This window comes from Tenrec ecaudatus, chromosome 18 (assembly GCF_050624435.1).
Source record: "Tenrec ecaudatus isolate mTenEca1 chromosome 18, mTenEca1.hap1, whole genome shotgun sequence".
Taxonomy (NCBI): Eukaryota; Metazoa; Chordata; class Mammalia; order Afrosoricida; family Tenrecidae; genus Tenrec; species Tenrec ecaudatus.
The window spans coordinates 6,609,947-6,634,118 of NC_134547.1; the positions used below are offsets into that span (position 1 = coordinate 6,609,947).

At 49.3% G+C, this 24,172-nt stretch overlaps 1 protein-coding gene across 1 annotated transcript; it reads left to right on the plus strand.

Moving 5' to 3' along the window:
- Nucleotides 1-7,362: 7,362 nt before the first annotated feature.
- Nucleotides 7,363-23,885, plus strand: CEACAM18 (CEA cell adhesion molecule 18). Its single transcript, XM_075537867.1, has 5 exons — nt 7,363-7,552; nt 9,035-9,307; nt 11,479-11,760; nt 17,802-17,934; nt 23,795-23,885. The coding sequence occupies exons 1-5, from the start codon at nt 7,363-7,365 to the stop codon at nt 23,883-23,885; spliced, it is 969 nt and encodes a 322-aa protein (XP_075393982.1).
- Nucleotides 23,886-24,172: the final 287 nt, after the last annotated feature.

The following is a 24,172-nucleotide window of genomic DNA, read 5'->3' on the forward strand; positions in this document are numbered from 1 at the left end:
GTGATGAATCAGGTGACCCCTGTGAGAGGGTCCTTCGATCTCCCACAGGGGTCGCGACCCACAGGCTGAGAACTGCTGCTCTAAGAGCCAGTCCAAGCTGGCAGGAGCGCCCATCCACGGTTTTCGTCTTCTTCACAGCTTTGTTGGCACACAATCCACCTATCATACAATCCAGTAGTTCCGTGACATCAAGAAGAATTGCACCATCATCACCCTGATCAATTTTAGAACCATACTTTCTTCTCTCTTTTTTCTTTTCACGGTTAAATTGCTTTTAAAATGAGTTGGGGGAACCAGTCCTAGTGCTCCCTCCCCACTCCCACATAAGTTATTTGCTCCCCCACCGCCCTCACCCGCCCTCTCACTCTTACCTCCCTTATAAACCCTGGCCTCGGTTATTATCTCTATGTATCTACTGCGCTTCACAAACTGGAAAACCCAACAGAAGCAATAAAAAAACAACAACCAGAAACAAAGTAAAGTGGTAAGGGTAAAGTAATAATAACACAAAGATAAATGTACAAATAATGAGTAAGAAGGCAAAGACCACCACCAGTATTTAAAAGGCCAGGGAAGAAATTTTTGTCATGGAACAAGCAAGAAACACTTGCACCTGTGAGGTTTGTGGAGTCGGTAAGACCTTGGGTTCTTGGCTTCGCCTGATGGAGGAAGTCACACTGAACCCTGTTTTGTGATCCAAGTGGATTTTTAGGTAGGACAGGACACGCTTCAGGTTTTATAGTCTCAAAAGGGTTCGCAAATGAGCACGAGCAATCTCGTGGAAAAGAGCACTCAGTGTGCAGAACCTTGGGACGGAGCAGGGGCTTCCAGGAGGCCAGAGACCCACAAACCCAAGAGGCTGATAGCTTGTGGGCCAAGAGACTGTGGGCCCTGAGTAGCCCCAGAGTGGGCACATGTGTGCCCAAGTGGGAAAGGGAGACCCTCCCCCTCTACCTGCCTCTGACCAGGAGCAGGGTAAGAGAGAGAGGGTCCCAGAGTGTGTTCTCTGCCTTGATTCTAACCCACCGCCCGACTGGGGGAAGGCCTGGTTGATGGGATTGGCTGACTCTATTGGTTGAGTTAGGCCCATCTAGGTGATGTCGTGCACCTGGGCCTAGTTTGGCCCGCCCAGGTGTACCTCCCACCTGGCTCGGGGGATTTAGTATGAGCATGCTCAGATTGGGGTCTTCATAAATCTGATTTCTGTTCAACTTCTTCTATGGGGCCTTTGCAGGTATGGGAGGGACAACCCCATGTCCCTAAGCTAGCTACCTAACACACCTGGAACCATTTCAGGTTGAGCCAAGAGGCCATGTTCTCTTTTAGCAGTTGGGTCTGGGGTGGATGGAGGGTGATCAGGACGTGCAAGGTGGAAGCTGCAGACAATGGAAGGGGGGTCACCGCACAGTGATCAGTGGGGAGTCTTAGGATAGGGTAACAAGCCAAGTGGGGAGTCCTACAAGAGAGAGCTTTCATTCTGACCAACTTCCTAAACATTTGGGTGCACTTGAGGTGATGTGTTCTGTGGAGGTAAGGCCACTGGGATGGGCCTCCCATCAATGAGGGGTGTGGACTGTCAGGACCACAGTTCCTCAAAGAGCCCAGGTGGACACTCCTTGTGGCCTCCAGGTCCAATAAACAGGGAGGAGCTGACTCTTGCTTTCCAGGACAGCTCTTCACCCTGGGAGGAGCTGTGACATTTTGTTCTCTTGATGTTATGGCCAGGGGCCATCTGGTTGGTTTGCTACGGCGTCATGAATGAAGCCCTGCCTTGTCCAGCGCCTCCCCCCACCCCACAACTGTTGCTGTGTTTGAGCCCATTGTTGCAGCCACAGCTTCAGTGCATTGCGCTCTTCCTCATTCCGCCCCCCCCCCCCACCGACCCACCCCAAGGACTCTTCTTTTACTTTACCAAGGACTTTTCTACTTTATCCCTCCTGATAACGTGTCCTAAGCGCAGGCAATAGCATTGTACCAGCCTCCCTTCTGAGGAGCCTTCTGATCATTCTTCTTACAAGACAGATTTGTTTGTTCTTCCTTCAGCTAAGGGTGCACGAGAGGAAGTAAGAGGTATTGCTACAAGGCCATCGTAACCTTTATTAAACAAAAGGGGCAAAATGGGAAGCGATGGTCTCTGGACATGTCTTCCATCGAGGTCTATACACTCCTGAAGGTCGTGTTCCATCTCCCTAACCCTTTCCCAATGGATTCTCCACTCTTGGATTTACATGATGTCAACCCGGCTTGCTGGGCAGTCTCAAGGAACTCACGCCATGCTCCTTTGTATTGTTCGTTGTGTTTGGAGCACAAAGACAAGTCTGAGGGCATGTGATCAATGCTGTAGGGTAAGAAGGTAGGGTTTCTACTGAATTCCTCACAGGACAGCCCTTGATACCCCAGAGAATGAGCAGGTGCTTGGTCGGGATGGGAAAGGATTATTCAGAGTAACTTTTTCAGTCTTTTAAAAATTCACCAATACAGTTTTCCATTTTCTCACAATGTCAGCATAACAAGCCCCTGTAATAATTCTGTATCCTTCAGAAACCTCTATCAAGACGGCCCCTCTGGGGTCCCATGACACGCTCACCATGATTTTATAAGCTGAACTTTCTGCCTTGAATTTAATGGGTTCAGGAGATCCCCTCAGAAGCCACTTTGCTGATTGGACTTTCCGTTGCTTATTATTATTATTAATATTATTTAAGGCAGCTAATGAGGCGAAGATGAGGGTGTTCCTGAGAAAACTTGTCTATGGCAATCCAACGATGGCAAAGACTTGTTCAAAGCCATTTTGTTTGAATCAGACCAGTGTATGTGTGTGTATGTGTATGTGTATGTGTGTGCGTGTGTGCATGAGAGAGAGAGAGAGAGAGAGAGAGAGAGAGAGAATTGTAATCACAGTGGAAAGACTCATGGATTTACCTTACTGCATGGGCATTGAGTTGACTCTGAATCATAGTGACCGTATATAAGGTTTCTGAGGCTGTAAATCGTGTGTGTGTGTGTGTGTGTGTGTGTGTGTAGACTATTTCTTTAATTATTTTTAACAGTTGGAAGCATTTTATTTTTAGATTGAAAAGGCACAGACTTGAAGTTAAAAGTTGCTAACTGGTTACATGCAGGTTTTTGTTTATTTAAATCATTTTATTGGGGGCTCATACAATTCTTATCACTATCCATACATCCATCCATGGTGCCAAGGGCATACGTACATTTGTTGCCATCATCATTCTCAAAACATTTGCCTTCCACTTGAGCCCTTAATATCAACTACTTGTTTCCCCCCTCCATCCCCACCCCGCTACCCTATGAACCCTTCATCATTCATAAATTGTTATTATCTTGAGTGTGTAGACTATTTATTAATAGACAAGGTTGACAACCTTTATTTCTTCTTGGACACACCAATGGTGGCACAAGTGCCTGGAGGCACTTCTTAGCAGATCTAAAGGGTTATAATAGGTGTCCGAGCAGGGTAGAGGCCAGGTCTGAGTGAGGGCCCAGGCTAGGCTGAGAGCACAGGAGTTGGAAGCACCAGCCAAGAAGAAGCTGTCCTCATTGGAAGAACCATAACCGGAGACATTCCTGTTGCCTCTGAGTTGATCGTGAATTGTACCCTGTGACTTCCTTAGGAAACCACCTCAGTGAATTCTATGTAGCCAGTGAAATAGATTATTGGACCCAGCAGAGAAGTAGAGAGTGGGAGGGAAAGATGGTGTTAGAATTGTTGAAATGCTTGGAGAAGAGAGGTATGTCTGACCTTTGTCTCATAGGAATCATCAGTCTTGGGCTGGTGTTAAGGATTCTCCTCTCTGCCCCTGAAGTTAAAGGAGGTCATATGTCATGCCAGTTTCACAGCGGCTAACCGAAAGGTCTACAGCAGCGGTTCTCAACCTGTGGGTCGCGACCCCTTTGGGGGGTCACATAAGGCCATCGGAAAACATATGTTTCTTAATATGTCTGTATATATATATATATATATATATATATATATATATATATATCCAGGTGGGGTTGGGGAAGCCATCTGTGTAACAGGACACTGCCGTTGTTAGCTCTCTCTGGAGCTAGAGTTACACCTCAGTCCTTGGCCCCCCACGAGAAATAATTCCCGCCGAAGCCTGGTTCGTGATCCAAGTGAGTTTTATGAGAGTTAAAAGAAGTTTCAGGTTTACACGGCACCCATAGGACTCCTCCCGACCATGCAGCCTGGAGGAAACTGCTCAGCGTCATGCAGAAAAGCCTGTCTCCCAACGCTGGGCTCCTGACTTTCCAAGGATTCCACGGGGAGGTGTGGCGGACGACCCCTGATCGACCCCATTGGCTGAATTGAATTCACCTGGCCTAGGTGGGCCAATCCAGGTGTAGCGCCCACCCATGCCTACTGGCGGGAAACCTGAATCTCTGAGCATGTGCAGTGCACCACTCCTTGTTTCCGTGCTGGGCGCTCTGGGCATGCCTTAATGGACATTGTTCAGCCCGGCGCTAGTCTGCCTAACACTGTCTGAAAGCCGGGTGAGGCTCTGTCTGCATCAGCAAGCTCACCGAAAGCAGGACACACACTACAGAGCTTCTCATGCTGGGCTGCTCCTGCTTCCCCACATGTCCTCAAAGGGAGCCTGCGGTTGCTTTCGCCCCGCCATCAGAACAACGCAACGTGAGTCAGTGTGAAAAACGAGGCAAAGGCACTAAAACCGCAAACAAACACACTCACCCCCATAGAGTGGATGCAGACCCAGCGACCCTATAGGGCTGGGAAGTACCACCCCGCCTTTGCATTTCTGCCATGGCGACTCTTTACAGGAGTCGCGGGCCTCGCCGTTCTCCCAAGACAGAGTCATACTCCAGGCAAAAATAAAGCCATAAAATAACGACAGAATTGCAAGCACATCCCCTCCCCCTGGCCCCACTCACTTCGCAGGTCAGAGTCCACCTTGCCGGGGGAGGAAGTGCCACCTTCAGGAGAGCTGGGGATGTTGATATACAGCCACCTGCCCCGGGAGCGGCAGGTGTGTGACAGAGTGGAGCTCGGGGGACTCCTGGAAAGTTGCCCTGGGAAGAGGAGTTGATACAGCTCATGGACCTTCCCAGTCCCGGCCGCAGCCTCTGGAAGGGCTTCGTCCTTGTGGGTAAGAGAGGGCTGAGCTTGCTTTGCCCAGCTGAGGGGGTGGGAGCCAGAGGCTATGCCCAGCCTGAAATCCCTGGGGGGCAAGGTCGAGGGGAGGAAGGGACAAAACCCTCACCAGGATTTCATGAGCTTCCAAACCTGCTTCCACCACTGAGTTGCTGTGAGGCAGCAGACCCATACAGGCACGGACGAGAAGACATACACACAGCACACAATAGATGGACAGACACACATACACACAGGGGCTGTGAGACAGATAAAACCACAGACAGGCGGGTGCACACACAGACAGACACACACACACATACACACACACATGAACACACACACATGAACACACACAGCACTCACATCTATCCACAGCTCCCAAAAACCCCTCCCCCCACGGATTCCAGATCTGTCATGACAGGATCCTGACACGCCCTCCCCCCCACTACTGCCTGCTACATTTCTGTCTGGAATCCCTGACGTACACAACCACCATGCTATCAGGAAGCCACGTCGCTCTCGTGGAAGGCTCTCACAGTCCACCACTCACCTGGCTCTATCTCTTTCACGGAGCCAAGTCTTGGCACTGGCCGAGATGCAGACACCCAACTCATGACTTTGGGGACACTGACCAGTGTTGCCTTTGAAAGCAAAGTTGTGTGTGGACAGCCTCAGGAAATCGGCCCGCCCTGTCGCTGTTTGTTGAACGCTCCTGTTGTGCTTTGGGGGGGGTGGGGCTGTGAGCCCCGTGGTCACCGACACAGACCCAATCCTCTTCCCCCGTCCAGTGCCAGGCACAAAGCCTGCGATGAGAGCCCAGCAGGTTGGGGGACGCAGAGGGAGCAGGGAGGAGGAGACACCTGTCTGACAAGGGAGGGTTGAGTAGAAGTGGCTCAGCCAGGGGACTGGAGGGTGGGGAGGGCCAAGCTGTGTGCATTCCTAAAGTTAGGGACAAGTGGAGGAGCCCTGGTGGGGCAGGGCATTGGGCTGCTAAGCAGAAGGCCAGCCGTTCAAAACCACCAGCTGTTCCTGGGGAGGAAGACGGGGGCTTGCTTACTCCTGAGAAATGCTCCCAATCTCAGAAACTCAAAGGACAGCTCTACCCTTTCCTGTAGGGTTGGGATGCGTTGAAATTGGCCATCGAGAACTCCATGCGAGTCCCTGGTGCTGCAAAAAGTTGCCCTGGTGGCAAAGTGGTTAGACGTTGGGCTGCAAACCATCAGGCCAGCAGTTCGAAGCCACCAGCTGATCTATGGGAGAAAGACGAGGCTTTCGACTGCTGTAAAGAGTGACAGTGTCGGAAACCCACAGGGGCAGTTCTACCTGTCCTATAGGTTCGCTGTGAGTCGTCATCGACTCGAGAGTTTGCGTGTTGGGTGGCGCACATGGTTAAGTGCTCGATTACCACCTGACAGGTGGGTGGTTCAAACCCACCAGGAAGTTCCTCCGAAGGAGGCCCCACTCTCCACTTGTGACAGTTCACAGCCTTCGGAGACCCTCTGGCACCATTCTACTCTGCACACGGGAGATCACCATGAGTCAGAAGTCACTCGTTCACTACCAGCAGCCGCATACGGGGTTCTTGATCACCTGCGGCTGGTTGAACTTAGCTTTTGTTTCAGGATGGTGGCTGCACCTTTCGATAAAATGAATTATTCAGGGAAGGAATGAGTGCGAGGGAAGAGGTAGTGAGATGCTATTGGCGTGGCTCAAACGAAGGCCTAAGGACTAGGTCTTGCTGTAGAGCATGTCATAGGCCAGTCTGAGACTCGGGAAGATGGCCAGATGGCTCTTTATAAAGAGTCACCTAACTGTCCTATGGGGACAGACGAACTAAAGGTGGGCAACCCGGGAGGAGGCTGGGCTGAGAGATGCTGAGGGAAGCGGGGTAGGGGCTGAGGGTCTGGAGAGGAGGAAGGGGGCGGGGGTTGTCTTCCAGCAACTAGAAACTCTATGTTCTCTTGATGGTAGTGACCTGTGCATATGTAGTCTTATTTTCTGTTCTCAGTTGGTAATGACCTGTGTTGATGTGTTTCCCCCCTCCCCCCACCCATACCCCCCCCCCCCAACCGTTCTCAGTCTGTCTGCTGACCTATGGGACCTGCCAAGCTTCTGGGCACATTTATATCAGCCCATACTCACTCATGTGCCTCAAAGGAGATAAAGCTACCTTGATCCTCAGAAATGGCACCGAGGACGCTTTGCGGTACAGCTGGCATCGGGGCGAAGATGACAGAGCCGATAACATGATTGTCAGCTACAGCACCTCTTTGAACCAATGGAGCCAGGGACCGAAATTCAGCGGCCGAGAGAATGTGACCAGGAACGGTTTCCTGACGATCGAGGACATTGAATTAACTGACAGTGTCAACTATACCATGACGATGGAAACACCCAATGGGAAGCAAAGCGCAACCGACAGGCTTGTGGTCCTAGGTGAGCTGCCTGGTGGTTCCATTTCCCAACTCGGAGGGAAGTCAGGCTTGTAAGCCTGCACCTGGCATTGAGTGCATTGACAGGTGGTCATCCAGCGCCTCAGGTTGCCCGTTTCCCTTCCAGGAAGCCTCCAGCTATATTGTTCACTAGCGTCTTACTCAATCTACTGCTGCACACAAAGGCAGCAGCTTACGGCATCAACCACGATGACCTCATGGTTTCTGTGGCCCTGGAGTGTGGGTCTGACTGAGCTAAGTCCTCTGAGTCTCAGAAGGCATCGATCCGGGCGAGCTCATCTGGAGGCTCAACTAGGGAAGGCTCATTTGGGTTGCCGACCACAATGATTTCCATTTGATAGCTTGTTTGAGGTTTCCAAGCGCTTACTGGTTGTGGGCTGGAAACCCTTTGGGACCCAAAGATAGCTGTAGCTCTCGGGTAGAACTCCCCCCACCCCCACCAGGGAACCACCTAACCATCTCGCTAGGAAGTCCCCAACATGACTGTGTGCTTTTCAAGGTCAGCTGAAGAATCTCCTTGTCTAGTTGTAACGCAAGTGGCATGTGACAGTGGGAGGTCACCTCCCACTACATGCTATCCATTACACGAGATCCCTGGGTGGTACCAAGTGGTGACGTGCTCAACTGCCCCTCAGAAGGTGGACATTTGGGATCCACTCAGTGACCCCACTCGTATGATCAGCTTGGTGACCTGCTTGCAAGAGGTTGGAGCCTTGCAAACTCTGTGGAGCCCAGTTCTACTCCAATACTTACGGTGGAACCGTGAATCAGAACTGACTTCACGATAAGTACCAGCAACAACGATACAGGTCGAAAGCAAGTCACAGGTCTTGCCCACACTCAACTCAAGGAAATCAGCCAGGGTTGAACACCAAGGAAGTAGAGATCAGGGGCCCCGTCTAGAATTCTGCCACCTTACAGACTTCTCTGGAAGGACCCATCGGGCTGGGGGTTGAGACGGAAGAGGTGAGGTGGAAGAAACGTAGGTTTGGAAAACCTGTGCTCTGATAAGACAAGCAAAATATCCTCTGGGATCTCCAAGTTCTTTATTTGTCGATGGGGGAGAATGACTACCATTTGGGTTCACCGTAAAGTTGGGAGGAGGTTTTGTAAAATGAATGAGATCAACTAGGATTGGTAGCCCAAACACCAACTGAATTCTATCTGAATGCTGCCCATGGGCCTTTTGATGGGAGGGTCCTGGTTTGGCTTTCAAAGACAGCCACTACACCTCTTGCCTATACCGAGATCTCCCCATTATGCTGGCAGGAGCCATTGTAATGGCTTGATGCTGTTTTTAAATCAATGCTCATGCCCAATTCTTCCGCCCCTGCCCCTGCCCAGACCCCAAACCCTACCCAATGGCCCTTGGCTTCTCCCCCAATACACCCTAAAACTTACTTGAAAACCCTGGGGAGACAGAACCCACTTCTAATCTCTTTCTCTTTCTTCCTACTTCACCCAGAGTTGGAAGAAAACCCTGTCGCCAGGAGCAATACCACCTCCGTGATAGAGAACATAGAATCCATAGCATTCTTCTGCGACACCAATAGCACCAATATCACATGGTATTTTTTCTTCAGTAAAGTGTCCAGCAATGACCGGATGACCATTTCCCAAGACAAGAAGACGCTCATCGTTCACAGGCTCCAACGTTATGATGATTATGTCTATTGCGGAATAGTAACTATCCTAGACATTGAACAGAGGAGTAACATCATCAGGCTGAATGTGTTCTGTGAGTCTACACTGGGACTACGGGGTAATGACCATTGAGAGAGGAAGTGACACCTAAGGTGGGCTTCTTCCAAGGGCCTTGTGACAAAGCAACAAGAGCCAGCAAGAGGTGAGGTCCCGAGCTGGGCATCAGGGCTGATCTGACCTAGCGACATGCTCTTACAGAGTGCGTTTGAAGGATTTGGGTGAGCGCGTGGGTGAGTCAAGAGTCAGGAGGCCTCTGATTCAAATAAAAGATCTGGCCAATAGATGGCAGTTTGTAAAATCCCACCTCATCGCCATTGAGTCAGACTCCTCACTAGACCCTACAGAACATGTAGCACTACATCCGTGGATTTCCAAGACTGTAAATCTTTAAGGGAGTATCATCTTCCTCCCATGGAGTGGCTGGTGGTTTAGAACCTCGGACCATGTGTGTAGATCATTGAGCCTCTGGGGCTCTTTGGCAGTTTGCAAAACAAGTTATTGGTATGGTGTATCAGAGAAATGCTTTGAAAGGATGAGGACTTCGTGACCCTTTAATACAGTTTCTCATGTTGTGGTGACCCCCAACCATAAAATCATTTTCATTGCTACTTCATCATTGTAAGTTTGCTACTGTGATGAATCGGGCGACCCTTGTGAAAGGGTCTTTTGACCCCCAAAGGAGTCACGACCCACAGGTTGAGAACTGCTGCACTGGAAGGTCGCTATGAGTCTGGATCTATTCAACAGCAATGGGTTTAATTTGATTGGCTCTGACGGGTTTGCTTGACCCTTGCAGTTTGAGACCGTTTAAAGGCAGGTGGCACAGAGCCCACCCAAACGGGGAAGGGTGCAGGGAAATAATCCCGGGCAGGGGTCCTGATGCATCAACTTCAATTCACAGCAACCTCATGTGACAAAGTGGAACTGCTCCGTGGGGTTTCTATGAGTTTGAGTGGACTGAATGACAATGTGTTTGGTTGAGGGTCAAGCTGTATGGGAGCAGGTTGTCAGTTCTTTCCCAGCAGAGCTACTGAGCTGGTTAATTCTCCTAACCTCTTATCAGCCAAGAGCTTAACGACTGCACAGCAGGACTCAATAGGACACTTAACCCCCTAAGCTTCTCCTGAAGATTATTTTCTTTCACTATGAAATGAGTCAACAATGGAACAAGCTACATGGGGGGTTGTGGGAGTACAGTGAGTGGGCAACCTGGGAAATGCTTAGAATGGTCCTTGGTATTGTCATTCTTTTACTCTGTCATCCATCCATCTCTCTCTGTCCATCCATCATCCATACAGCTCACATCTGTTATCTAACCATCCATTTACCCACCAATTCATCTATGTATCTATCTCTGCACCTATTTGTCCATCCTATCTATCTATCTATCTATCTATCTATCTATCTATCTGTCATCTATTGAGATATATTTTAAGTAATTGGCTCACCCAATTTGGGGCAGACCAATTTAAATTTCTTGTCACTGGGATGGAAATTCCAGCAGGTTTTCTAAGTTATAATCTTGAGGTAGAATCTTTCTCTCTGGTCAAACCTCCGGTTTTTGCTCTTTAGATCTTTAACCAATTGGATGAGTCCCAACCACATTGTGGAGAGCAGGTGTCCAACGACATCGTGGAGAGCCACCTGCTTTACTTATAGAGGACAGTGGCTTTAAAGGCAAATCACATGTAAATTCCATCACAGCAACATCTAGACTAGTGTTTGACCAAACAACTGAGCCCCAATAGTAGAGCCAAGATGACATAAATCTACCCATCACACCTTATTATTATTTTAAAATATATTTTATTAGGAGCTCTGACAGATATTATTATAATCCATAGTTCCATTCGACCCAGGATAATTGTATCATTGCTGCCATCCTCATTTTCAATACATTTTCTTTTCTTCTTGAACTCCTTTATCCCCCCACCACCCCACCCTGCTGGCTCCCCTCCCCACTTACTGTGTTATGACATCAAGGGTTACTTCAGCCGGGCTACCGTAGGTGCTAGACAATGAAGGATGCCTCTACTGTTGTTGGCTTTGTCAAGGCAGCCTGCCTGCCCGGGTTGAGTGGGCTTATGATATGAAGTGGGAGCAGCTCTCGGTTTGGGGGTGGGGGCTGCTGCATGTGGCTTTGGAGGTGAGATAGGACTCTGAAGAGTAGCCTGTAGCCCTGAGTCTCTTTCCCCGTTTATGCAGATGGACCCGAGTCCATGTCTATTAAGAGCACGCCTACTGCTAATAGCTTCACCAGCGTCCTGTCTGCTGAGATCGGATCCAAGGTGGAGATGGAATGCACGTACCACATATCCAACCCAAACCCCACGTACCGCTGGTTTCACAACAATTCCCTCCTGACGGCCTCCAGGACCAAGATGACGTTCACGCTGTCCTGGAACCAGCTGGGCAAATACAGATGTGTTGTGGAGAACTCTAAGAACCAGGTGATCCTTTATAAAGACATCCATGTCCGGCTTCCAGGTGAGTGAAGCAGCTGGTCCTCCAGGGCTCTGGTGCTCGGAGTCATCTGCCACTCCATCCCTCTACCTACTTAGTGACTCTCCTCGGGAATAACATTGTCACCTTGTCCTGCTATGCTCCTCATTGCGGGGATGGAACCCTCTCTGTCCTCCAAAACTCAAGGCTGCCTCCTCTGTGAAGGCGTCCAGACTCTTCCCATCAGAGCCAGGATGGCTTTTGTCTCCGTGTATCAAGCACAGCATAGAACAAAGGCCACAAATGAGTGGCGTTAGCAGACAGAAACGTATCCCCCCCCCCCCCCCCCCGTGACTCAGGGGATGCCGTCACATTTCATGGTTCAATGATCCACATTTGAGGGGTCAGCTGGAAGGAAAGGCTTTATCTCTGTTGGCACAGGGGGAAGGTCCTTATTTCTTGACTCCTGGGTTATTGTCTTGCAGTAGGACATCTCTCTTCTCCCATTGCTTGTTTGATTCCTTTTATATCTCAGAAGAGATTAAATCAAGACACACCTTCACTAACCCTGCTGAGTGTGCATCAAAAAGACAGCTCATGCCCAAATGGGATTATAACCAAAGGAGTAGAGGTTGTGATTTGCAATATTTTTGAGAGGTGGGTAGGTGGGGTGGGGGAATATAAAGGGGCTGACACAATTCAGTCCACAACAACTTCAGAGAACAGGATTACAACCTTGAGGTTGAGGAGACTACAAGTCCAAATCTGGTTATCTCAGCCACATTGATGCCTTCTGAGGGCTTTGAAAGAGGAGATGTGCCGTGCCTCTCTCCTAGCTTCTGAGTGATTCTGGCAATCTCTGGCATCCCTTTACGGCCTGTAGTGCCTCTTCACTTGGTGTCTTCTCAACGTCTGTTCTCCTCTTTTATTTATTTGCTTATTCCCATTTCATCGGGAGCTCTGGCAGCTGGTATAAGAATCCATAGTTCAGTTAGATCAAGCATGAGGATACAATTGCTGCCACCGTTATTTTCAAAACATTTTCTTCTTGCATTACTTGAGATCAGCTCCCCTTTATTCCTGGCCTCCCCCATCCTACAAGGAACCCTTGATGTTATATGAAATATTATTGTTGTTATGTCATTATATCTATTTCTGGCCATCTCCTCCACCATTTCATACATCCGGTGGCCTACCATTCTGTTATTTGTTCCCCTCGAGTGTGGGTTATATAGTCATTGTTGTTATCCATTCCTCCTTCCTCCCCCACCCCCTCTCTCTGTACCCTCAGGGAATTACTGTTTCTGAAGGGTTTATCTATCTTGGATTTTGTGCATCGAATGCTCTTAATTATACGAATGAACATACACTAGTCTAACAGAATTAATGAATAAAACTATGATCATGTAGTAGGGGGAGGAAATAGTAAAGACCTAGAGGATAGTTATGTGTTTCAACAGTGCTATACTGCACCCTGAATATATCCTTACTTCCGTGTGGCCCTATTAGCTTACAGGTAGTCTTTGGATCTCTGTCTTTTCTGCGCTCCTTCATGTCAATTTGGTTGCTTGTTTTGAACTTCTGTTACCTCTTCCCGTCGACACCTCCTTATCACACTGGCTGATGTGTTTCTTCCGTGTGGACTTTGTTGCTTCCCTCCTAAATGGGTGCTCGATTAGCTTCAAGCCTTTAAGACCCCAGACACTATTTCTTTTAATAACTTGACACCACCAGCTTTCTTCACCACATTTGCTTATGCGTCCATTTCGTCTTCAGCGAGCATGTTGGGAAGTTGAGCATCATACATGACCACAGTATTAGATGTTCACCTCCTCCATAAAGCATCCCTCGGAAGGCATTAGCGTCTACCACCTGGATAAATGTTAAATATAACATTTGCAGATGAGAAGCACCACTTCCTCAAACAAGGTCAAATTTACAGGGTTAAGGCTTCAACAGATCCTTTTTTAGAGATTACAGTTGAATCCATCACACACCAACATTGGCTGAGGGCTGAACTATGTGACAACCACTATTCTAAGGTATCACATCCACCATCTCCCTGTGGACTAAACGCTTCTTCATAGCATCACCTCCGCTGAACAGGGGAGTAAATAAAGCAAGCCCTTGAGAGGTTCTGTGCTTTAAACAAGGTTTGGCATCTAAGTCAGTAAGAGGAGTCAAACTTTAAAGCCAGGCAATCTGACCCCCAGCCTTACGTCTCTATTATGACCCTGAACTGCTTCCCAAAAAATCAGAAAATGCCCAAGTTGGCAGCCAGGGATCAGGATTTGGGCGAGAGAAGGTCTGTCTCTTTGTGGTTGTTGAGGGTCAGAAACTTGACCCACGGGTTCAATTTGTGAACGGGAGAAGCCCCTTTTCTTCAGCAATCCCCACACCCAGTCTTCTTCATCAGGGAGGAAAATGGACATCTTCAAGGAGTGAGTTGGAGAGTGGAGAAGTGAAAAACTGACCTCTGCAGCCCAAGGACCTGCGTGCATAGCCTAAAACTGCTGCTGCATGGACTAGGGCCAGGCAGTTTTAACTCCCTGAACTTCGATGTCTTCCTCTGCAGTGTCAGGATGATACCTGTTCCTAAGCAGGAGGATAGAGAAGGGAATGAGGAAGTGCGCACGCGTGCACACACACAAACACACACTGGACACACAAGAAATCATCAGCTTAGAGATGCTCAGTGTGTGGTCTGGAGACACATATTCCATCTATTCAGCCTCTCCACCCTATGTCCTGAGTACTTACTTGTGGGAAACAGAAAGGTTATTCCCCAGGTTCCCCCCCCACACCCCGGCAAAAAATATATATATGCCAAACCTAAGGCACTGACTTTACACTTGGAGGTCAGCTGCTTGAAGGTTATCTGCCTGAAGGGTATCAGCCATCTAGAGTAATCGGACCCAATTGTCTATCCCAACCTAAGTAGAGCCCACTCCCTGCTGATAAGGATGATGATGGTTCCCCTGAAGGAGAGCCCAAAGATGCCTATGGTCAAGCCAACTCAGGGATGACCAAGGTTAGGCTGCCATCTTGACTCTAGAGCCTGCCCATCTTGTTATGTGTGTGCCTTCCTGTCACACGTGTGACCTTAGTGCCTCCCCTTCCTATTGCGTGTGTACCCCAAGCTCGTCCCCCCCCCCCCCCGTTACACATATGCCTAACTGTACAACCCCTTCCTGTTATGCATGTGGTTGCCTGTAATTACGGGGTCTTGCATGCATGCCCCTAGAGTGCATGTAAACCTTGGTTTGAAATATATTCTCTCTCTGTGTGCTCCTGAGATCATGGCCATCCCGGAGGAGAGTGCATGCATGCTTTATCTTGTCTGGTGTCTCTGTAATTTTACCCCTCAATGACACAACTGCCCCTTTGAGAGATTAAAGACCAAGGACGGGGTGCGCACCAGCCAGAGGAAGGCCGGGGCAGCACAGAGCCCCCTCCTGTCGGTCCCGGGTCTTTCGGCACCAAGATGAGAGGTTGGAGACGGAGACGCGGAACAGAGATAGAATTTAGCAGGGAATGTGGAGTTGAGAAAGGCTTTATTGAGGCAGGGAAAGAACTCCCAGGAGGGAAGGAAGAGCAGAGAAGGACGGGGGCATCTTGAGCCCCTGGGTGGGTTCCGAGACCCAACGAGTTAGGTCAGGGGAACCGCGTCTGGCAGTGAGGCAGGGGGCCATATGTAGGGCTTGAGCCAAGGACGGATGTGCTGATAAGGGGAAGGAGGGCCTTCTGGTGCTGCAGCTGCAGGATCTGAGTCAGGATGTGGTCTGTGAGTAAATCATCCCGGAATGCTGAGGGAAGGGGCTGTACAGACCCGGCCTGGAGAAATAAGCTCCTTGGACCACTGGAGGCAGGGACTGCACAATACAGCTCTGGCCTTGAGAGGGGGGACGGGGTGGGGGCGGCGGAAGGGGCCTCAGAGTCCAGCAGGCTATCTTTCGGGAGAGCTGGGGGAAGTGGCTGCATGGTCCGGACCTGGCCCAAATACCCTTGAACCCGCTCGGTTGTGGGGGCTGGTACCCCACACCTACGACCTTGCAGACACCTGCCTGTTTCTGTGACGTGTTGATTCCTGCTTTACTACCTCACTGTTGTTGTCGCTGTTGCTGTCATTGTTGTTAGGGGTCATGGAGTCGGAGTGAAACCCCACCTGGTCCTGTACCAGCCTCACACCATTTCTTAGGTTCGAACCCACTGTCACAGCTACTGTGTTGATCCATCTTGTGGACGGCCTTCCTCTTTTTTGCTGCACCTTAATTTTTTAAAAACATTTTATTAGGGGCTCATACAACTCTTATCACAATCCACACATATACATACATCAATTGTATAAAGCACATCCATACATTCTTTGCCCTAATCACTCTCAAAGCATTTGCTTTCCACTTAAGCCCTCCGCATCAGGTCCTCTTTTTTTTACCCCTCCCTCCCCGCTCCCCCCTCCCTCATGAGCCCTTGATAATCCACAGATTGTTATTTTGTCATATCTTGCCCTATCCGGAGTCTCCCTTCCCCCCTTCTCTACCGTCCATCTCCCAGGGAGGAGGTCACATGTGGATCCTTTTAATCAGTTCCCCCTTTCCAACCCACTCACCCTCTACTCTCCCAGCCTTGCCCCTCACACCCCTAGTCCTGAAGGTATCGTCCACCCTGGATTCCCTGTGCCTCCAGCTCCCATATGCACCAGTGTACAACCTCTGCCCTATCCAGTCCTGCAAGGTAGAATTCGGATCATGGTAGTTGGGGGAGGAAGCATCCAGGATCTGGGGGAAAGCTGTGTTCTTCATCAGTACTACATCGCACCCTGACTGACCCGTCTCCTCTCTGCCCCTTAATTTTTAACAAGCATGATGTCCTTTTTCAGGGACTGGTCTCTCTCAACAACATGCCCAAAACATGTGAAATGAAGTCACACTGTCCTTTGCCTCTGAGGAGGATTCTGGCTGCACTTTGTCGAAGGCAGTGTGCCACCAACTTAGTGAGAGTGGAGGTTTGGAGAGTTTTTGCTTGCCATGTGTCCGCTTTGCTTCACATGGTGGCTGACACATAGCTGGTGCTCAGGACATATCTGTGCAGTGAGCTCATGATGCCGTGTCACCAGTCATTCTGCAGCACCATGGTGGTGGCTGTTAGGTGCTGCCAAGTCAGTTCAAACTCATAGCAACCTTATGTAGGAGAGGGTGAAATATTGCCCAGACCTCCACCATCCTCACAGCCATTGCCACGTCTGAAATCCCTTCCTATTTTTCATTGACTCTCTACTTTACTGATCATGATGACTGTGTTAAGCAGGGTTGACTAGAGAAACAAATCCAGAGACACTCATAGATGTATGAGAAGGAACTTTATGTCAAGAAGTCATTATATATCAAGAAAACATCCCAATCCAGTTCAATGTAAATCCATATGCCAGATAGTAGTCCATACGTCTCATACTAGTCCATGAATCCCTCTTCAGACTCATGCAGCCACGTGCAATGATGTAGAATGCAGGAAGATCACAGGTCAGAGGGTGCCAAGTCTTGTGGATCCAGTGATGACGGACACATCTCCAGGGCTCTGGCAGCTCTCAGAGTTGCTCTTCAATGGGAAGGTGAAGCCAGAGAGGAGGGGGGAGAGGGGGAGATTCCCTCCTTATGAGAAGACCATGCCCACAAGGAGGTACCATCAGGCTGTGACCTGATTGGTGGTCTAGACTCCATCCCTTCACTTTATTTATCAAGTTGACACGAGGTTATGTAACTACCACAATGACCTTCACCAGGGACTCATCACCACCTTGAAAACATGCCCATCCCCCTTTCAAGGACCTAGTCTTCTCCAGAGCACTGAAGGTTGTTGCAACGCTATCACACATCTCCTAACTCCATTGTCTACTGTTCGCTTCCTGGCCAGAATATCCACCCTTGAGGGTATGTTTATTGTGGATGTCCAAGTACCTGGAAGATACATAGTCGTGTTGATAGATATTTGAAGAATGAATTTATGGCCACTTGCTGGATTCAATGAATGAATGGCTGAATACAGAGTTAGCCTGACTCCCGTTTGTCTTCTCCCCTTTCCTCCAACAGATCCAGCATATGTCCCCAAGGGTATTATTGTCTATGGGCCTATGGCTGTGGTGCTCATTGTGGTGACTGCCATGGGCGGAGTCTACCTCTGTGGAATCCTGGTCTACATGCTGATCAGCTATCGCTCCACCAGGTGCTTGTTGCCCTGGGTCAAGGTTGGATGGGCGCTGACTTCAAGGGTTAGCACTACCTTAGGGGGAGAAGGACCCTGAAGGGAAGGGACAAGTCAAGAACCAAGATGACTAGTCCTTAAGACCCAGAGTCATGGGAGATTGGAAAAGTTTCGTGACAGATGCGGGTGTTGTTGTTGTACCCTATGTACAACAGTATGAAATACCCCCCAGGTCCTGTGTCATCCTCAGAATTGTTCTTACGTTTGAGCCTATTGACGCAGCCACTGTGTCGATCATCTTGTCGACGGTCTTCCTCTTTTTGGTTACCCCATGACTTTACTGAGCATGATGTCCTGCTTCAGGGACTGGTGTCTCCTGACAACATGTCCAAAGTCCAGGAGACAAAGTCTCACTCTCCTTGCCTCTAAGGAGCATTCAGGCTATACTTCTTCCAATGAGTTGTGCAAATGGCTAAATGCTCAACCACTAGCCAAAGTGTTGATGGTCTTAACGCACCCAGAAGTGCCCCCAGAAGATGGCCTTGAGGTCACAGCCTTGAAAACTCTACGGAGCCATTCTGCTCTGTACACCTGGGTCATCATGAGTTGGAACTAACTCGATGACAACTCACAACACCAACATGCATCTTAAGAGTTGGGTAGTTTCTTCCATGCCTTTCTTTCTCTTCAGCCCAGTTCCGTTAGGTTCAAAATATGAATACTGATTTTGTTTGAGGCTGGGTCGACTAGAGAACCAAATCCAGAGACACATTTGCACAAGAAAGAGCTTTATAGCAAAGAGTAGTTGTGTGTTAAGAAAACAGCCCAGCCCAGGCCTTATCAAGTCCATAAGTCCAACATTAGCTCATAAGTCTGATACGAGTCCATAAATTCCTCTTCAAACTCACACACAGCGCATGCAATGATGCAAAATGCAGGAAGATCACAGGTCGGTGGGTGCAATGTCTTGTGGACTCAGTGCCAGTGGAATCATCTCAGCGCTGAAGTGGTCTCTATCTGGCTCCTTCAGCTCTCCGAGTGTCTCAACAGCAGGAAGGTGAAGGAGAGAGAGAAATGGCCCGCTTCTAGGGAGAAAGAGAGGACGTTCCCAGAATCCTCATGAGAAGGCCACACCCACAAGGAGGCACGATCAGACCGTGACCTGATTGGCAGCCTAGATTCCACCCCTTATCTATCCAGTTGACATGAAATTATGTAACTACCACAGATATCTTGCTGAGTGTAACAATGCCAGAGGCACCTGTCAATTAACGAGCATGTTTTGGGAACATAGTCCTGGTGATGAAGTAAAGTCAGAGAAATTGGCTGATATCAGAAATCAACAGTGCAGAGAGAAGAGGTTGGGTGGTGGGGAGGATGAATCCAACCATCCACACCCAAACCAAGCCCATTGCCACGCAGTCTATGCCAACTCAGAGCTACCCTACGCCTGGGTTCCAAGGTCAGCCTTCTCATTCACTGGCTGTGTGGTCTTGGGCAGATTGCTCCGTCCTCTCTGATCCTCCTAGGCCAACAAGCTGAACATGAATGATCTCTGTCCAATCCAGTCCAGTGATATTTCCAACTGTTTGTTCACCCACTCAGTCCTCACACATTGAGTGTCGTGGGCTCATTCTTGGGGCTTTGGGGAATGAAAGGCCAGCAAACCACTTTCTTTGCCCTCAACTCTGTGAGAGTTAACAAGACCCAGCCCTGCTCCTTTTGGGAGACAAGTCCAGTCCCTTTCCAGCGCACCCTCAAAACTCTAAACCAAACGCACTACCATTGAGTCTACTTCAAATCTTAGTGACCCCAGAGAATGGAGTAGAACTGCCCTAGGTGTTTTGGATACTGTAACTCTTCAGAGATTGGAGGTGAGTGGGGGTAGAAAGCCTCATCTTTCTCTAGCAGAGTGACTGGTGGTTTTGAACTGCTGACCTGGGTGGTCGCAGCCCAACACGTAATCACAACACCACCAGGGCTCCTTCCAGAGCATCCTGGAGTTACTTAGAAACAGCCCACATGCCGTGGTGTTTAGGTAAATGTCCCGGTCCAAGGCTGAATCATAGAAAGAATACAAAGATCTCAAAAACCAAGCTTTTATAAAATTTCTTCCCAAGAGCCTAGGGATGGCATCACCATGGTTTTCAGTAGAACTGGAAACAAGGTAGCTCCTCCTTCATCCAAGAGTGCTCAACAAAAGGACTTTTGTCAAAACTTTCCACCTGCCACTAAGTATATGAAGGTGTAAATTGCTCAGATTTAAAGTAGCTTTGCGACTGGCTCCACCCTCCAACACACAGGTGAGTAGAGTGGAGTCCTAAAGCAAAGGACAGACCTGGAGAGAGATCAGGAGACAGGTAGCCTGCATTTATAGGTATGTGTCAATGTGTGACTTAGCAATCTTAGCAGATACAGCATTCCATTGAGTGATTTTAGAATATTTTGGTATAGAACCTATTTGTGATTATCCTCGTGGTTGTTGAGCCGAGATAAGCTTATGTGGAACAGCACAACACATCACTCAATCCTGTGTTGTCTTCCTGATCATTGCTTGAACCCATCATGGCGACCCGGTGATTGCAAGGTCCCATAATAGAGGAGGCTGCCTATTGGCAATCCAACGAGACACTAGACACGGTTGCCCCTCTGTAGTTTAGTTTGCCACCTGTAAAACGAACATTAATACCTGCATCGAATGGCTCCTGAGGGATAATGTTATTATGAATGTACCTGGCACATCACAGGTGGGTGAATTAAATTAGTACAGTTACTATAGTATCAAGGACAGACCAGTCCTTGGGACATCATGCTTAGTGAAAGTGAAGGGACAATGAAAAAGGGGAAGACCCTCAACAAGACGGATGGACACAGTGGTTGCGACCATGAGCTGGGACATAAGAATTCTGTGAGGATGGCGCCAGGACCGGGTGGTGCTTCATTCTGTTGTACATCGGGTCACCGTGAGTCGGAACATTATACACGGGGTCGCCATGAGTCAGAATGGCCTCAACAGCACTTTAACAGTGAAAGCAACATTATTCGATGGAGGAGCCCTTGGGGTGAAATGCTTAAGCGATCGGCTCCTAACCAAAAGATCAGCGATTCAAACTTACCCAGTAGCTTCACCAGAGAGAAGAGCTTCAGGTCTGCTCCTGGGAACGATTGACGGCCTGGGCGATCTATGGGGCAGTCCATGGCATTTTCAATGTTCTTCACGAGCATCCTAATTCACAGGCATCAAGTCTTCATCGACTTCCTTTCTCTTTTCCTTGGTCAGCTTTCCCGTCTAGATGCAGGGCTTGAGCAGATACCACTTGGATCGGGCGCCCCTTAGTCAGTACAATCAGCACGCCCTCGAGATGAGGGGCCGGAAAGGCTTTGTGTCATTTGCTTTGCACACGGTGTCAGGAGAGAGCAAGACGTGAAGAAGGAGGTCATGGTGGGTGGTGTAGAGGACGAGCCGCAACAACAAAAAGAATAAATAACACAGTGGCTGCAGGAGGATGGGCCAGGACTGGGCAGAGACTCAATCTGGTAAACACGAGGTCAAAGCGTGTTCGAACCAACTCAACAGAGCCTAAAATCAACGACAACGACAGAGGGGGGAAGGGAGACAGTTCTGCTCTGTCTCATGGGGTAGCTATGAGTTGGGGTTGACTTCAACATCGGTACATGATTCATGACTGTACAGTATTTATGGCTTACTGTCATTTCCATTCATAGTTAGGCAATGTAGGGCCGACACACTCTTTAGGTGCATCCAGAACTGTTATCTGATCCCTACTCCCTCCTCCAGGATGCACTCAGGCTTCAGAAAACCGAAGGGGGAAAAAATGGGGAGGGTTGAGGATTCTTGGAGGAGAGGCCAAGCCTCCAGATTCACCCCTTCCTGCACCTGATGTACTAGTATGAGCTTCCTAAGAAGCAGTGGACTCCCCTCCTCTCTCTCTCCCCAGCCCATTTCTGCCTTCTCTCAGGTTCCCAGGGACCTGAAGGTGACTCCTTTCCCTGATTTTCCTCTACAGGGGTAGCCGACATTCCTAGCTTCCTCTCAGGACCCCGAGGACAGGCTTGAATGCACAAGATGGTAATGGGGGAAGCAATGGGGGTGGGGTCCCAGATATGATAGGGAAGACTTAGGCTTGAAGAGGGCCAGCTGAAGGTGACTGCCCAAGGAGAGGATCCCCAATGGGCCAGGGTTCTCCTCTCAGGTGGGAAGAGGGAAGTAAGTAAGTCTGGAGACAGCCTTCCCCTCAACACGGAATGCACCAGTAAGGATAGTTGGCCATTGGCCCCTTCCTCAATCTGCCTATCAGAGCTGCCCCCTTGGATGCAGAACTGGGGTGGCTCTGGGGGTGGAGGGTGGGTCAGGGAGAGGGCGTCCTGCACACAGAATTCTGCCTTCAGGTCCCAGACATGTCTCCCCAACACAGTTCGCTCTTTCAGCTCCTCCACTTGCTCAACCTGAGTCCACAGAGATGCTGCAGTGCTGGTTCATCTTACGCATCACTGGCCAAGCAGACCTGGCAGCATCTACACCTGCCCAACCAGCTGGATTCCCGAAACACCGAACGATTCTGTCATCCGCAAACTCCGCGGTATGGAAAAGACACTTCCTGAGAAACATGTCGCCATGTAATGTGACGTGAGCACGCGGACTCCGTGCTGCATCTGATGGGATCCTTGGAAGGAAAGTGGGCAGAGTCTACGCGTTGGAGGGATGGATGGACGGATAGGTTGAATGGAGCGATCCAAACGGGCTATTGTGTGCGTCTCCGCGACTTACTGTGGAAGACACAGCGAGGCCTACCGGTCCGCTTATTTTCACTCCCCACCTTTTTAGGCTTTATGTTCAGAAAGTGTTCCTTTCTCCTCGTGCATAGCTGTTATCAAACTGTTTTCAGAAGCAGGAAAGCAAAGCAAAGAAGTTGCAAACTCCTTTGATGTCTGTTCACCCTCTGCCACCACCAGATGCTGGGGCCCTGAGGCAGGGGGCTCCATGTGCTTCACAGTAGAGTAGACCTGAGCCCCATAGAGTTGTTAAAGCTTGGATTGTTTGGGGAAGCAGATTGCCAGGTTTTTTCTTCCAAGGTCCCTCTGGGTGGGTTTTACCATTTGGCTAGTAGTTTAGAATCCGAATGCTTGTTGAATCCATGCAAAATAAAACTGGTTTGACAGCTTCTACGCCCTGTCCACTTAACACGATGTTGCTTGTCCATCCACTGTGAAGATTTTATTTATTTATTTTTTATGTTGATGTCTATAATCCATACCGAAGGGCAATTCCTTCTCCGTAGTCTGTCTTAGTCTGGAAGCTCACCTACATTTTTGCTTTCTTTATATTGAGGTCTAGAATCCATCCCGAAGGCCAAGTTTTTCTGACTAGTCTTGGTCTGGAAGCTCAGCTTAGAATCTGCTCACCATGTGTGATCCTGTTGGTATTTGACGGAGCGTTGGCGTAGCTTCCTGAAACCCAGCACCAGGAAAATGACCACAGTCCCACAAACCAACCAGCGGGGCTTGTTGCATATGAAAACACACAGTGAACACAAAGATATATGCCATTAAAAAAATGTTCTGCAAACTTCTCTGTAAAAAAAACAAAAAAATCTTCCGGCTGTCCAAATCTACTTGTTTTGACTCCGTTTCTGTTTTCTTCAATATTTCAGCTCTTACGGTTGGGCACTAACTACTCAGATGCCAGTCTCTGGTTCCTTGTGTGAGGTTTCTCGAGCAGGCTGTACCTCGGTTCTTGGCTTCGCACGAGACAGAATTCACGCCAGAGCCTCGTTTGTCATCCAAGTGGGGTTTTGACGAAGGATGGGAGACGATTCAGGTTTTACAGTGTGAAAAGAGGACTCACTGTTCCATGTTTCAGGGAAGTGTCCCGAGGCATGTGGACGCCGCGCTGGCGCCCACACCTGAACACGGGCAACCTCGTGGGACTGCGCGCCCACGGGGTGACCTGAGATCAGAGTGAGTGCGTGGCGCAGCCTGAGCAGGTGCAGGAGCAGAGTCAAGGGAGAGAAGGCCGGCCAGCCCACTGCCAGGATATTTAAAAGCCTCTGACTGGGTAGTCATGATTGAAGGTATCAGTTGACCCTGTTGGCTGAATTAAGTCCACCTGGGCCTAGTTTGGGCTGCCCAGGTGTACTGCCCACCAGCCTTGGGGTTGGGGTGGGGGTCTGAATTGGAGCATGCCCAGTTAAGGTCTTCATGGGTGATGAATGGTCACCTGATCTCCTTTCCAACCTCC

Excerpts from the sequence above, each read along its gene's own strand:
- CEACAM18 (XM_075537867.1), top strand. The coding sequence starts at position 7,363 with ATGATTGTCAGCTACAGCACCTCTTTGAACCAATGGAGCCAGGGACCG. Across the intron at positions 9,308-11,478 it reads CATCAGGCTGAATGTGTTCT|ATGGACCCGAGTCCATGTCT; the intron begins GTGAGTCTACAC and ends CCGTTTATGCAG. Across the intron at positions 11,761-17,801 it reads CATCCATGTCCGGCTTCCAG|ATCCAGCATATGTCCCCAAG; the intron begins GTGAGTGAAGCA and ends TTCCTCCAACAG.